Source organism: Panulirus ornatus, chromosome 31, assembly GCF_036320965.1.
Source record: "Panulirus ornatus isolate Po-2019 chromosome 31, ASM3632096v1, whole genome shotgun sequence".
NCBI classification, from domain to species: Eukaryota; Metazoa; Arthropoda; class Malacostraca; order Decapoda; family Palinuridae; genus Panulirus; species Panulirus ornatus.
Genome location: NC_092254.1, coordinates 17,345,001 through 17,361,293, shown reverse-complemented (window position 1 = coordinate 17,361,293; position 16,293 = coordinate 17,345,001). Strand labels below are relative to the sequence as shown.

General features: G+C 42.5%; 1 protein-coding gene across 4 annotated transcripts in view; it reads right to left on the bottom strand.

The window, feature by feature from the left end:
• Window positions 1-16,293, bottom strand: part of LOC139758846 (BMP-binding endothelial regulator protein-like) — a 254,066-nt gene that overhangs the window by 21,877 nt on the left and 215,896 nt on the right. For 3 of the 4 annotated variants that reach the window (XM_071680701.1, XM_071680702.1, XM_071680703.1), the window contains 2 exons: window positions 12,171-12,284; window positions 11,860-12,016 (listed from right to left, as the gene is read on the bottom strand). The exons of the other annotated variant lie outside the window; for it this stretch is intronic. In XM_071680701.1, the coding sequence (XP_071536802.1) occupies window positions 11,860-12,016; window positions 12,171-12,284 (271 nt within the window). The remainder of the gene's footprint in view (window positions 1-11,859; window positions 12,017-12,170; window positions 12,285-16,293) is intronic. 4 annotated transcript variants of the gene reach the window in all.

Here is a 16,293-nt window from a genome sequence, read left to right as displayed (position 1 = left end):
AGTATTCAGTCTGTTGTGGATGAGAGAGCTTGGGAAGTGAGTCAGTTGTTGTTCGCTGATGATACAACGCAGGTGGCTGATTCGGGTGAGAAACTGCAGAAGCTGGTGACTGAGTTTGGTAAAGTGTGTGAAAGAAGAAAGTTAAGAGTAAATGTGAATAAGAGCAAGGTTATTAGGTACAGTAGGGTTGAGGGTCAAGTCAATTGGGAGGTAAGTTTGAATGGAGAAAAAACTGGAGGAATTGGAGTGTTTTAGATAGCTGGGAGTGGATTTGGCAGCGGATGGAACCATGGAAGCGGAAGTGAGTCACAAGGTGGGGGAGGGGGCGAAAATTCTAGGAGCCTTGAAGAATGTTGGGACCACTATTCCTTCAAACATGCCCATTTTTGCTTTCCAAGTTAACTTTCTCCACTTACACACAATTTTCAACGTTCCCAGAACTTTCGCCCCCTCCTCCACCCTATGATCCACTTCCGCTTGCATGGTTCCATCCGCTGCCAAATCCACTCCCAGATATGTAAAACACTTCACTCTCTCTAGGTTTTCTCTCTTAGAACTTACCTCGCGATTGACTTGTCCCTCAATCCTACTATACCTAATAACCTTGCTCTTATTCACATTTATTCTCAGCTTTCTTCTTTCACACACTTTACCAAACTCAGTCACCAGCTTCTGCAGTTTCTCACCCGAATCAGCCACCTGCGTTGTATCATCAGCGAACAACAACTGACTCACTTCCCAAGCTCTCTCATCCACAATAGACTACATACTACCCCCTCTTTTCAAAACTCTTGCATTCACCTCCCTAACTACCCATCCATAAACAAATTAAATAACCATGGAGACATCACGCATCACTGCCGCAAACCAACATACACTGAGAACCAATCACTTTCCTCTCTTCCTACACGTACATCCTCGATAGAAACTTTTCACTGCTTCTAACAACTTACCTCCCACACCATATATTCTTAATACCTTTCACAAAGCATCTCTATGAACTCTATCATATGCCTTCTCCAGATCCATAAATGCTACATACAAATCTATTTGCTTTTCTAAGTATTTCTCACATACATTTTGCAAAGCAAACACCTGATCCACACATCCTCTACCACTTCTGAAACCACACTGCTCTTCCCCAATCTGATGCTGTGTACATGCCTTCACCCTCTCAATCAATACCCTCCCATATGATTTCCCAGGAATACTCAACAAACTTATACCCCTGTAATTTGAGCACTCACCTTTGTCCCCTTTGCCTTTGTACAATGGCACTATGAAAGCATTCCGCCAGTCCTCAGGCACCTCACCATGAGTCATACATGCATTAAATAACCTTGCTAACCACTCAACAATACAATCACCTCCTTTTTTTTTGATAAATTCTACTGCAATATCATCCAAACCCGCTGCCTTGCCGACTTTCATCTTCCTCAAAGCTTTTACTACCTTTTCTCTATTTATCAAATCATTCTCCCATACCCTCTCACTTTGCATACCACCTCGACCAAAACACCCTATATCTGCCACTCTATCATCAAACACATTCAACAAACCTTCAAAATACTCACTCCATCAACTTCTCACATCACCACTACTTGTTATCACCTCCCCATTAGCCCCCTTCACTGAAGTTCCCATTTGTTCCCTTGTCTTACCCACTTTATTTACCTCCTTCCAAAACATCTTTTTATTCTCCCTGAAATTTAATAATACTCTCTCACCCCAACTATCATTTGCCTCTTTTTCGCCTCTTGCACCTTTCTCTTGACCTCTTGCCTCTTACTTTTATATACCTCCCACTCATTTGCATCATTTTCCTGCAAAAATCGTCCAAATGCCTCTCTCTTCTCTTTCACTGATAATGTTACTTCTTCATCCCACCACTCACTACCCTTTCAAATCTGCCCACCTCTCACGCTTCTCATGCCACAAGCATCTTTTGCACAAGCCATCACTGCTTCCCTAAATACATCCCATTCCTCCCCCACTCCCCTTACGTCCTTTGTTCTCACCTTTTTCCATTCCGTACTAAGTCTCTCCTGGTACTTCCTCACACAAGTGTCCTTCCCAAGCTCACTTACTCTCACCATTCTCTTCGCCACAATATTCTCTCTTTTTTTCTGAAAACCTCTACAAATCTTCACCTTCGCCTCCACAAGATAATGATCAGACATCCCTCCAGTTGCACCTCTCAGCACATTAACATCCAAAAGTCCTTCTTTTGCGCGCCTATCAATTAACACGTAATCCAATAACGCTCTCTGGCCATCTCTCCTACTTACGTATACTTATGTATATCTCTCTTTGTAAACCAGGTATTCTCAATCACCAGTCCTTTTTCAGCACAAATCTACAAGCTGTTCACCATTTCCATTTACAACGCTGAACACCCATGTACACCAATCATATATATATATATATATATATATATATATATATATATATATATATATATATATATATATATATATATATATATATATATATATATATTGGAAAGGATGAGAATTTTGCGCTTGATCAAGATATTCCTATGAGTCCACGGGGAAAATGATACACGATAAGTTACTAAGTGCACTTTCGTGTAGGAATCACATCATCAGGGGAGATGCAAGTGAGAAATGTAAGTCTTTTGACATACATCGAAGAGACGAAGCTAGGACGCCATTTGGTCAAGACAGACAAGGAGCGCTCATAAACTTATCATTTAGCAAATTCTATCATCTATAAAGTTAGCTAATTTGTTTAGACCATAACTAATAGTAAGATTATATTTCTTTGTGTATTCAATAATAGAAGATTCAATGATATTTCGCGTGGTAATAGAGTTAGAGTTAATGACTGTGATGGCATTACTCCAGTCAATACAATGATCATAGTTTTTTGCTTAATTAAACAAGGCTTTTGATTCTTTTCCTGTTCTTATACTATATTCATGTTGCTTAAGTATAGTAGAAAGATCCTTACCAGTCTCCCCAACATCAAATTTATCACAGTTTTTCACATTGCACTTTACAGATGCATCCAGGAAAATTTTCTGGTGAATTCTTGAAGATACTCCGTATAGTATTGTTGTTGCTGAAGGCAACATTTACAGTAAAGGATTTAAGCAACATGGGAAGTAAAGTATAATTATTATCAAAAGGGAGAACTAAAAAATTCTTGGTGTCAATGGGAGGTTTGGGCTCAACTCTATAAAATGATTTCTTTGCTAACTTAAGGGATTTATCAATAAAAGATCTAGGGTACTTTAGCTTAGATCCAATAGAATATATTTTCTCAAAATCATCTGGACTGAAAATACGTAATGCCCTAAGGCACATAGACTGAAATGATGATAATTTAACTCTTTCATGTTGAGATGAGTAATAATGGATATATGAGCATACATTGGTGGGTTTTCTGCATATGCTAAACTTAAACTTGTTTCCTTGTCTATGGATCATGCAATCTAAAGACGGTAACTTACCATTATTTTCATTTTCTACTGCAAATTTGATGGAAGGTACGAAATTGTTAAGGGGAAAAATATCTGTTAATTTTCATTTGTTGGCCAAACACAAAGAATAACATCTACACACCTAAACCAAATTGCTTTTGAAGGTAAGATATCTTTTAGTAATTTTGTTTCAAAAAAGTCCATATAAAGATTACTTAGTACAGGTGAAAGAGGGTTACCCATTGGCATAAGAAATTTTTGAGCATAATAATCTCCTCAAAAATCTCATTTCCAGCACATCCACCCTCCTCCGCCAATTCTATCTATAGCCCAGGCCTCGCAACCATATAACATTGTTGGAACCACTAGTCCTTTAAACATATCCATTTTTGCTTTCCGAGATACTGTTCTCGCCTTCCACACATTTTTCAACGCTCCCAGAACTTTCGTCCCCTCCCCACCACGTGACTCACTTCTGCTTCTATGGTTCCATCCGCTGCCAAATCCACTCCCAGATATCTAAAACACTTCACTTCCTCCAGTATTTTCCATTTAGGGTCAAGTCAATTGGGAGGTATATATATATATATATATATATATATATATATATATATATATATATATATATATATATATATATATATATATATATTTTTTTTTTTTTTTTTTTCTTTGTCGCTGTCTCCCGCGTTTGCGAGGTAGCGCAAGGAAACAGACGAAAGAAATGACCCAACCCACCCCCATACACATGTATATACATACGTCCACACACGCAAATATACATCCTACACAGCTTTCCATGGTTTACCCCAGACGCTTCACATGCCCTAATTCATTCCACTGACAGCACGTCAACCCCGGTATACCACATCGATCCAATTCACTCTATTCCTTGCCCTCCTTTCACCCTCCTGCATGTTCAGGCCCCGATCACACAAAATCTTTTTCACTCCATCTTTCCACCTCCAATTTGGTCTCCCACTTCTCCTCGTTCCCTCCACCTCCGACACATATATCCTCTTGGTCAATCTTTCCTCACTCATTCTCTCCATGTGCCCAAACCATTTCAAAACACCCTCTTCTGCTCTCTCAACCACGCTCTTTTTATTTCCACACATCTCTCTTACCCTTACGTTACTTACTCGATCAAACCACCTCACACCACACATTGTCCTCAAACATCTCATTTCCAGCACATCCATCCTCCTGCGCACAACTCTATCCATAGCCCACGCCTCGCAACCATACAACATTGTTGGAACCACTATTCCTTCAAACATACCCATTTTTGCTTTCCGAGATAATGTTCTCGAGTTCCACACATTCTTCAAGGCTCCTAGAATTTTCGCCCCCTCCCCCACCCTATGATTCACTTCCGCTTCCATGGTTCCATCCGCTGCCAGATCCACTCCCAGATATCTAAAACGCTTTACTTCCTCCAGTTTTGCTCCATTCAAACTTACCTCCCAATTGACTTGACCCTCAACCCTACTGTACCTAATAACCTTGCTCTTATTCACATTTACTCTTAACTTTCTTCTTTCACACACTTTACCAAACTCAGTCACCAGCTTCTGCAGTTTCTCACATGAATCAGCCACCAGCGCTGTATCATCAGCGAACAACAACTGACTCACTTCCCAAGCTATCTCATCCACAACAGACTTCATACTTGCCCCTGTTTCCAAAACTCTTGCATTTACCTCCCTAACAACCCCATCCATAAACAAATTAAACAACCATGGAGACATCACACACCCCTGCCGCAAACCTACATTCACTGAGAACCAATCACTTTCCTCTCTTCCTACACGTACACATGCCTTACATCCTCAATAAAAACTTTTCACTGCTTCTAACAACTTGCCTCCCACACCATATATTCTTAATACCTTCCACAGAGCATCTCTATCAACTCTGTCATATGCCTTCTCCAGATCCATAGATGCTACATACAAATCCATTTGCTTTTCTAAGTATTTCTCACATACATTCTTCAAAGCAAACACCTGATCCACACATCCTCTATCACTTCTGAAACCACACTGGTCTTCCCCAATCTGATGCTCTGTACATGTGTTCACCCTCTCAATCAATACCCTCCGATATAATTTCCCAGGAATACTCAACAAACTTATACCTCTGTGATTTGAGCACTCACTCTTATCCCCTTTGCCTTTGTACAATGGTACTATGCACGCATTCCGCCAATCCTCAGGCACCTCACCATGAGTCATACATACATTAAATAACCTTACTAACCAGTCAATAATACAGTCACCCCCTTTTTTTAATAAATTCCACTGCAATACCATCCAAACCTGCTGCCTTGTCGGCTTTCATCTTCCGCAAAGCTTTTACTACCTCTTCTCTGTTTACCAAATCATTTTCCCTAACCCTCTCACTTTGCACACCACCTCGACCAAAACACCCTATATCTGCCACTCTATCATCAAACACATTCAACAAACCTTCAAAATACTCACTCCATCTCCTTCTCACATCACCACTACTTGTTATCACCTCCCCATTTGCGCCCTTCACTGAAGTTCCCATTTGCTCCCTTGTCTTACGCACTTTATTTACCTCCTTCCAGAAAATCTTTTTATTCTCCCTAAAATATAATGATACTCTCTCACCCCAACTCTCATTTGCCCTCTATTTCACCTCTTGCACCTTTCTCTTGACCTCCTGTCTCTTTCTTTTATACATCTCCCACTCAATAGCATTTTTTCCCTGCAAAAATCGTCCAAATGCCTCTCTCTTCTCTTTCACTAATAATCTTACTTCTTCATCCCACCACTCACTACCCTTTCTAATCAACCCACCTGCCACTCTTCTCATGCCACAAGCATCTTTTGTGCAATCCATCACTGAATCCCTAAATACATCCCATTCCTCCCCCACTCCCCTTACTTCCATTGTTCCCACCTTTTTGCATTCTGTACTCAGTCTCTCCTGGTACTTCCTCACACAAGTCTCCATCCCAAGCTCACTTACTCTCACCACCCTCTTTACCCCAACATTCACTCTTCTGAAAGCCCATATAAATCTTCACCTTATATATATACTTGATAACAAGTATATATATATATATACTTGTATATATATATATATATATATATATATATATATATATATATATATATATATATATATATATATATATATATATATATATACTTGTTATCAGTAAACGGGGGCTAATGGGGAGGTGATAACAAGTAGTGTTGATGTGAGAAGGAGATTGAGTGAGTATTTTGAAGGTTTTTCGAATATGTTTGGTGATAGAGTGGCAGATAAGGGTGTTTTGGTCGAGGTGGCGTACAAAGTGAGAGAGTTAGGGAAAATGATTTGGTAAACAGGGAAGAGTTAGTAAAAGCTTTGCGGAAGATGAAAGCCGGCAAGGCAGTGGATTTGGATGGTGTTGCAGTGGAATTTCTTTTAAAAGGGGGTGACTGTATTGTTGACTGGTTGGTAAGGTTATTTAATGCATGTATGACTAATGGTGAGGTGCCTGAGGATTGGCGGAATGCTTGCATAGTGCCATTGTACAAAGGCAAAGGGGATAGAAGTGAGCGCTCAAATTACAGAGGTATAAGTTTGTTTAGTTTTCCTGGGAAATTATATAATAGGGTATTGATTGAGAGGGTGAAGGCATGTACGGAGCATCAGACTGGGGAAGAGCAGTGTGGTTTCAGAAGTGGTAGAGGATGTGTGGATCAGGTGTTTGCTTTGAAGAATGTATGTGAGAAATACTTAGAAAAGCAAATGGATTTGTTGTAGCATTTATGGATCTGGAGAAGGCATATGATAGAGTTGATAGAGAGGCTCTGTGAAAGGTATTAAGAATATATGGTGTGGGAGGTAAGTTGTTAGAAGCAGTGAAAAGTTTATATTGAGGATGTAAGGTATGTGTACGTGTAGGAAGAGAGGAAAGTGATTGGTTCTCAGTGAATGTAGGTTTGCGGCAGGGGTGTGTGATGTCTCCATGGTTGTTTAATTTGTTTATGGATGGGGTTGATAAGGAGGTGAATGCAAGAGTTTTGGAAAGAGGGGCAAGTATGCAGTCTGTTGTGGATGAGAGAGCTTGGGAAGTGAGTCAGCTGTTGTTTGCTGATGATACAGCGCTGGTGGCTGATTCGTGTGAGAAACTGTAGAAGCTGGTGACTCATTTTGGTAAAGTGTGTGAAAGAAGAAAGCTGAGAGTAAATGTGAATAAGAGCAAGATTATTAGGTACAGTAGGGTTTAGAGACAAGTCAATTGGGAGGTAAGTTTGAATGGAGAAAACCTGGACGAAGTGAAGTCCTTTAGATATCTGGGAGTGGATTTGGTAGAGGATAAAACCATGGAAGTGGAAGTGAATCATAGCCTCACACAACTTTCCATGGTTTTCCCTAGACGCTCCACATACCCTGTTTCACTCCATTGACAGCACGTCGACCTCGGAATACCACATCGTTCCAATTCACTATATTCCTTGCACGCCTTTCACCCTCCTGTATGTTCTGGCCCCGATCGCTCAAAATCTTCTACATCTACCTCCAATTTGGTCTCCCACTTCTCGTTCCCTCCACCTCTGACACAAATATCCTCTTTGTCAATCTCTCCACATGCATTCTCTCCATGTGACTAAACCATTTCAACACACCCTCTTCTGCTCTCTCAACCACAGTCTCTTTATTTCCACACGTCTCTTTTACCCTTTCATTGCTTACGGGATCAAACCACCTCACACCATATATTCTATTTCCAACATATACACCCTCATCCGCACAACCCTATCTATAGCCCACGCCTCGCAACCATATAACATTGTTGGAAACACTATTCCTTCAAACACCTATTTTTGCTCTGCGAGATAACGTTCTCGCCTTCCCCACATTCTTCTACGCTTCCAGCACCTTCACCCCCTCCCCCACCCTCTGACTCATGGTTGTATTCGCTTCACTTCGTCCAGTTTTCCTCCACTCAAACTTACATCCCAATTAACTTGTCCCTCAACCCTACTGAATCTAATAACCTTGCTCTTATTCACATTTACTCTCAGCTTTCTTCTTTCACACACTTTACCCAACGCAGTCACCAACTTCTGCAGTTTCTCACCCGAATCAGCCACCAGCACTATATCATCAGCGAACAACTGACTCATTTCCCAAGCTCTTTCATCCACAGCAGACTGCATACTTGCCCCTCTCATCCACAATAGACTGCATACTTTCCCCTCTCTCCTAAACTCTTGCATTCACCTCTCTAAGCACTCCATCCATGAATATATTAAAGAACTAGGAGACATCACGCACCCCTGCCACAAACCGACATACACTGAGAACCAATCACTGTCCTCTTTTCCTACTCGTACACATGCCTTACATCCTCGATAAAAACTTTTCACTGATTCTAGCAACTTACCTCCCACACCATTTATTCTTGATACCTTCCACAAAGCATCTCTATCAACTTTATCATATGCCTCTTCCAGATCCATAAGTGCTATATACAAATCCATCTGTTTTTCTAAGTATTTCTTACATACATTCTTCAAAGCAAACACTTGATCCACACATCCTCTACCACTTCTGAAACCACACTGCTCTTCCCCAATCTGATGCTGTGTACATGCCTTGACCCTCTCAATCAATACTCTCTCATATGATCTACCAGGAATCCTCAACAAACTTATACCTCTGTAATTTGAACACTCACCCTTATCCCTTTTGCCTTTGTACAATGACACTATGCATGCATTCCGCCAATCATCAAGCACTTCACAATGAACCATACATACATTGAATATCCTTACCAACCAGTCACCAACACATTTACCCCGTTTTTTAATAAATTCCATTCGAATATCCTTCCATACCTGCCACCTTGCCGGCTTTCATCTTCCGCAAAGCGTTCACTACCTCTTCTCTGTATACTAGGCTTGTCTTCCTGACCCTCTCACTTCGCACACCACCTCGACCAAAACACCCTATATCTGCCACTCTATCATCAAATAATTCAACAAACCTTCAAAATGGTCACTCCATCTCCTTCTCTCTTCACCACTACTTGTTATTACCTCCCCATTTGCCCTCTTCACCGATCCGATGTTTCCATTTGCAATCTTGTCTTACTCACTTTATTTACCTCCTTCCAAAACATGTTTTTATTCTCCCTAAAATTTAATGATACTCTCTCACCCCAACTCTCATTTGTCGACTTTTTCACCTTTTGCACCTTTCTCTTGATCTCCTGCCTCTTTCTTTTATACATCTACCAGTCATTCGCATTACTTCCCTGCAGAAATCGTTTAAACGCCCCTCTCTTCTCTTTCACTGACAATCTTACTTCTACATCCCACAACTCACTGCCCTTTCTAATCTGCCCACCTCCCACTTTTCTCATGCCACAAGCATCTTTTGTGCAAGCCATCACTATTTCCCTAAATACATCCTATTCCTAACCCACTCCGCTTACGTCATTTGCTGTCACCTTTTTCCATTCTGCACTCAATCTCTCCTTGTACTTCCTCACACAAGTCCCCTTACCAAGCTCACTTACTCTCACCACTCTCTTCACCCCAACATTCTCTATTCTTTTCCGAAAACCTTTACAGATATTCACCTTCGCCTCCAAAAGATAATGATCAGACATCCCTCCAGTTGCACCTCTCAGCACATTAACATCCAAAAGTCTCTCTTTCCCGCGCCTATCAATTAACACGTAATCCAATAACGCTCTCTGGCCACCTCTCTTACTTACATACATATACTTATGTATATCTTTCTTTTTAAACCAGGTACTCCCAATCACCAGTCCCTTCTCAGCGCACAAATCTACAAGCTCTTCACCATTTCCAATTACAACACTGAACAACCATGTACACCAATTATTCCCTCAACTGCCACATTACTCACCTTTGCATTCAAATCGTCCATCACTATAAACTGGTCTCGTGCATCAAAACTACCAAGACACTCACTCAGCTGCTCCCAAAACACTTGCCTCTCATGATCTTTCTTTTCATACCCAGGTGCATATGCACCAATAATCACCCATCTCTCTCCATCAACTTTCAGTTTTACCCATATCAATCTAGAATTTATTTTCTTACACTCTATCACGTACTCCCACAACTCCTGCTTCACGAGAGGTGCTACTCCTTCCTCTGCTCTGGTCCTCTCACTAACCCCTGACTTTACTCCCAAGACATTCCCAAACCACTCTTCCCCTTTACCCTTGAGCTTCGTTGCACTCAGAGCCAAAACATCCTTGTTCCTTTCCTCACACATACTACCTATCTCTCCTTTTTCTCATCTTGGTTACATCCACACACATTCAGACACCCCAATCTGAGCCTTTGAGGAGGATGAGCACTCCCCGCGTGACTCCTTCTTCTGTTTCCCCTTTTAGAAAGTTAAAATACAAGGAGGGGAGGGTTTCTAGCCTCCCGCTCTCGTCCCCTTTAGTCGCCTTCTACGACACGCGGAGAATGTGTGGGAAGCATACTTTCTCCCCTATCCCTAAGGATAGGGGAGAAAAAAACTTGATGATACTTTCATAATACTTGATCAACGTTTCCCACATCAGGGAGGTAGCGCTAGGAAACACAAGAAGAACGACCTCTGCACTCATATACAGATTAATATACGTAAATGTACATAACGTACATATACATACCTATAAAAATACATATCACAATGTACACATATACATAGATATCCTTATACATACACAGATAAATACATATGTACACATGTACACATTTATTCTTGCTTGCCTTCATGAATCCCCGGCGCCTCCCCGCCCTACAGGAAACAGCATCGCTACTCCCTGTTTCACACTCAGTCTCTAGCTGTCATGTGTAATGCACCGAAACCACAGCTCCCTTTCCACATCCAGGCCCCACAGAACTTTCCATGGTTTACCCCAGACGCTTCACATGCCCTGGTTCAATCCATTGACAGCACGTCGACCCCGTTATACCACATCATTCTAATTCACTCTATTCCTTGCACGCCTTTCACCCTCCTGCATGTTCAGGCCCCGATCACTCGAAATCTTTTTCACTCCATCTTTCCACCTCCAATTTGGTCTCCCACTTCTCCTCGTTCCCTCCACCTCTGACACATATATATCCTCTTTGTCAATCTTTCCTCACTCATTCTCTTCATGTGACCAAACCATTTCAAAACACCCTCTTCTGCTCTCTCAACCACACTGTTTATTACCACACATATCTTTTACCCTTTAATTTCTTACTCTAGACTGTTTCAATATTGCAAGTATGTCAGATGACAAATGTACCCATCATGGTAGTGTACATGATGCACATTAGACGTTACCTAGCCACAATTACCATCACATCAAAGTACAAGGAAATAAATCATATCAAATATGCTACCTAAACCTGGACACATCATACCCTTAAATAGGTCGACGCCACTAGCGATGCAGTCAATCTCGAGGCGGTGTTGCTCGAGCAGGAGGCAAGTGTCTTCCTGACCGGAATCACAAGCACACACGTTCTCTACACACTCCTCTGTGCGGTAGTCTGAGGTACAATTCTGTTTCTCCATATTCTTCCATGTTCGCCGATAACAGGTGGATTAGTAATCGAGAATAAATGATAATGTATCAGATTATTTCAACATTGATTCAGCGAGATATGAACATGGTAATGTAAGGTCAGTAAAGATGATGTTACATCAAGCAAAGTGACGAAGTAACACTTACATGCAGAAGACGATCACACTTGGCGTACACCAGTTTCTTACGTTTGTAGTCGCACACACTCTTGTCCACCTCCTCATCATCCTTACAGCCAGGCTCGACCTGCGATACTCCTGTCTGGAAGGAACAGTTGTCATATAAACACAAAAATGATAATGATCATTAGGGATAAGACCACCAACCACCCACGTATTTAATGATCATTAGGGATAAGACCACCAACCACCCACGTATTTAATGATCATTAGGGATAAGACCACCAACCACCCACGTATTTAATGATCATTAGGGATAAGACCACCAACCACCCACGTATTTAATGATCATTAGGGATAAGACCACCAACCACCCACGTATTTAATGATCATTAGGGATAAGACCACAAACCACCCACGTATTTAATGATCATTAGGGATAAGACCACCAACCACCCACGTATCTTGTCCTTATTAGTTTTAAGTTAGCGAGATAGCGGAAGCAAATGACCAGGAACAGCCATATTTTCACATACCCACTCTCTCTTGGTCTCATGTACCAAAACGTAAGTCCCACTGACCTCTCCACGGTTTCCCGTGATCGCTTCATATGCTCTAGTTCAGACCATTAACAGTGCGTCAGTCCTTTTATACTACGTCGCTCCAATTTCCTTTATCCCATGCACGAGTCTCAGCCACTGGCATGACCCGGCTCGACGACAACTTAAAGCCTTCCTCATTGCTGTCCATCCATCTGTGTCTTGCTCTTCTCCTCTCCCTTATTCCATCTACTTCTGCTGACGCTTATATCCTCTCAGTAAGTATCCAAGTTCATCTCGTTGTGCAGTCACTGCCAAGCTTCGGTTTTACACTTTTATTCTTAACACAATCAAACTTTCTCACACGATGTACTGTCCTCAGGCATCTCAGCTCCAAAAACATCCGTTCTCCTCCTTCCTCCAGCACTAACCATCCCATGCAGCGCCGCCGGAATGATAGTAGCATGAAACATATTATCCCTCACAGAGATTGATGTCTCTCCTCATGCAGGGGAGTTGTCTACTGCATGATGTCATGGATGTGTCAGTGGACGACATTGTGAAGGAACTACCAAGCGAGGACATTGTCGCTGTTAGGTTCATCACTAAATTTATCAGTGGTATACATCTCCCCTAATTAACCTGACCTTGGGAAAATCTCGCCTACCACACAGTATTGGTCAGATGCCATGTCATGTTCCTCCCTGCCGACATTACAAATCTTCGTGTTGCTTTAAATGCCAGAAATTTGGCGGCGCCTTAAAGTGTTGCTGTCTTTCTGATAAATGCGGGAGGGAAGTGTGCTGCGGAGAGCCATGCCGCTGACCATTGTACGGGTAATAACATGATGTGTGTCAACTGTGATGACAACCATCCCAGCTGGGACCGGACCTGTCCCAGGTTCCACTTTGAGAAGGAAGTGTGTCCGGCCAAGACACAATAACATTACATATGGCGAGGCCAGGAGGAGGGTGAAGGAGGCGAGGCCAGGAGGAGGGTGAAGGAGGCGAGGCCAGGAAGAGGATGCAGGAGGAGAGGCCAGGAGGAGGGTGAAGGAGGCGAGGCCAGGAGGAGGGTGAAGGAGGAGAGGCCAGGAGGAGGGTGAAGGAGGTGAGGCCAGGAGGAGGGTGAAGGAGGCGAGGCCAGGAGGAGGGTGAAGGAGGTGAGGCCAGGAAGAGGATGAAGGAGGAGAGGCCAGGAGGAGGGTTAAGGAGGCGAGGCCAGGAGGAGGGTGAAGGAGGCGAGGCCAGGAAGAAGGTGAAGGGGCGATGTCAGGAAGAGGATGAAGGAGGCGAGGCCAGGAAGAGGGTGAAGGAGGCGAGGCCAGGAAGAGGATGATGGAGGAGAGGCCAGGACGAGGGTGAAGGAGGCGAGGCCAGGAGGAGAGTGAAGGAGGCGAGGCCAGAAGGAGGGTGAAGGAGGCGAGGCCAGGAGGAGGATGAAGGAGGCGAGGCCAGGAGGAGGGTGAAGGAGGCGAGGCCAGGAGGAGGGTGAAGGAGGCGAGGCCAGGAGGAGGGTGAAGGAGGAGAGGCCAGGAGGAGGGTGAAGGAGGAGAGGCCAGGAGGAGGGTGTCGTGAGACTCCTAAACCTAATGACTCCTACGCGTCGGCTCTGAAATGTAAGCCGGTTATGTGAGCAATGTGGAGGCAGACAGACTCCTTGTGACCCTCAGTTCCTGCTCCATCTAACCCTACACCTACACCTACAACCGCAGTCCATAAGAAATGTTATGCCAATACCACATCCTCTGTTGTCCGTCCTAAAGAAAAGAACAAAACTAATGTATCTTCAAACCTGACACAACTTGAACAAACTACGTGGCACGTCATTGTTCTGGTGCCTCCACCAAGGAGGCCTGTGGTTCACAGGTCCTCTTCGTTGGAGGACATAGACTTGATGGCTGCCAGACAATCCACTTCCAGAGACCGTCATGTTCCCTGGGGACTCGCCCAAGTCCTGACATAAACGGGTTAGAAAGCTGGTCGGTTAAATAACTCTTAAACCAACACGTTCAATATCCTTCAGTGGAATTGTAGAGGCTTTAAGCATAAGCAAGCACAACTGCAACTGTTGCTTGCACTGTATAGGTCAGCCGTGATCTGTTTACAAGAGACCCATGTAGACGGCACAGTTGAAGACTGTTCCGTTGTAGAGAGTTATCACTCGTACAGAAGAGACGAGAATCGCGGGGTAGCTATCTATGTACACCAAAGTTTACCTCACACACGTGTGACTTTAAATTCTACTCTAAACAGCCATTGTGACATCACATTCCCTTGCGGCAGATAAACCTTCACTTGGGACCATTTACTCTCCTCTCTTCCTACTCGTACACATGCCTTACATCCTTAGTAAAAACTTTTCACTGCTTCTAGCAACTTACCTCCCACACCATATACTCTTAAAGCCTTCCACAGAGCATCTCTATCAACCCAATCATACGCCTTCTCCAGATCCATAAATGCTACATACAAATCCATTTGCTTTTCTAAGTATTTCTTACATACATTCTTCAAAGCAAACACCTGATCCACACATCCTCTACCACTTCTGAAACCACACTGCTCTTCCCCAATCTGATGCTCTGTACATGCCTTCACTCTCGCAGTCAATACCCTCCCATATAATTTCCCAGGAATGCTCAACAAACTTATACCTCTGTAATTTACCAGGCATTCTTAACAAACTTAAACCTGTGTAGTTTGAACACTTGCCTCACCACCCTTACCGACCAAACGACTTGAATCTATTTAGCTTACAGAAGAGAACGTTAAGAGGTGATCTAATGCAAGTATTGAAAAAATATCAAAGGCTTTGATAATTTTGATCTAAAAAGCTGCGTGAAGCTTGATGTGTCAAACTTCACATGTTGTGATGGATACAAACTAGTGGGCAAACGTTCTACCTCAGATGAGCTACTGTTTTCATGAGGATTGTTAACGTGAAGCAGAGTTTGTTACTCCGAGTATTTGAAGCAGTACTGTGGTCCACACCTGACGTGATCTAGGCCTCGTTTGGGATTTCAGCAATGGCTTCTTTGTCTTAAACAAAGCCACTGTTTTCCCTCAATAAAGGACCTATTGAGTGGGTAGTGACTCTCTTCTTCCTAACGTAAATATCAAACTCAGAGTTTCTTTTCTTATCATCAACAACATACGCTTCATTTGATGTTGATTGTGACGTATAGTTCTCAATGTTTCTACTAAAAATCACGTAATTTACTTTATTATGTTTCTTGTTGAGATCTGTCAATTTCTGAGATGTTTTCTGAGACAAGAGACACTTCTTTATCTCATCCTTCACCACCTTGACTCGTTGTCTATAAGGACCGTCTATCAGGCACTGGCATATGTTACACTCTGCTACTTTCAGTTTTTCACTGAATCTTTTCCAAGCTACGTCTCAGTAAATCTTTTCTAAGCTACGTCACAGTAATTCCAAGCTACGTCTCAGTAATTCCAAGCTACGTCTATGTCATTTTCATGGACTTTATCATCCCAGGCTGGTCACGAGCCATGAAAAGATCATTAGAATTTCTAATTCTAAAGTATGGCATCTTTTATGATAATGATAATGCTAATGATACTAATATTGATGATAATGACTACAACA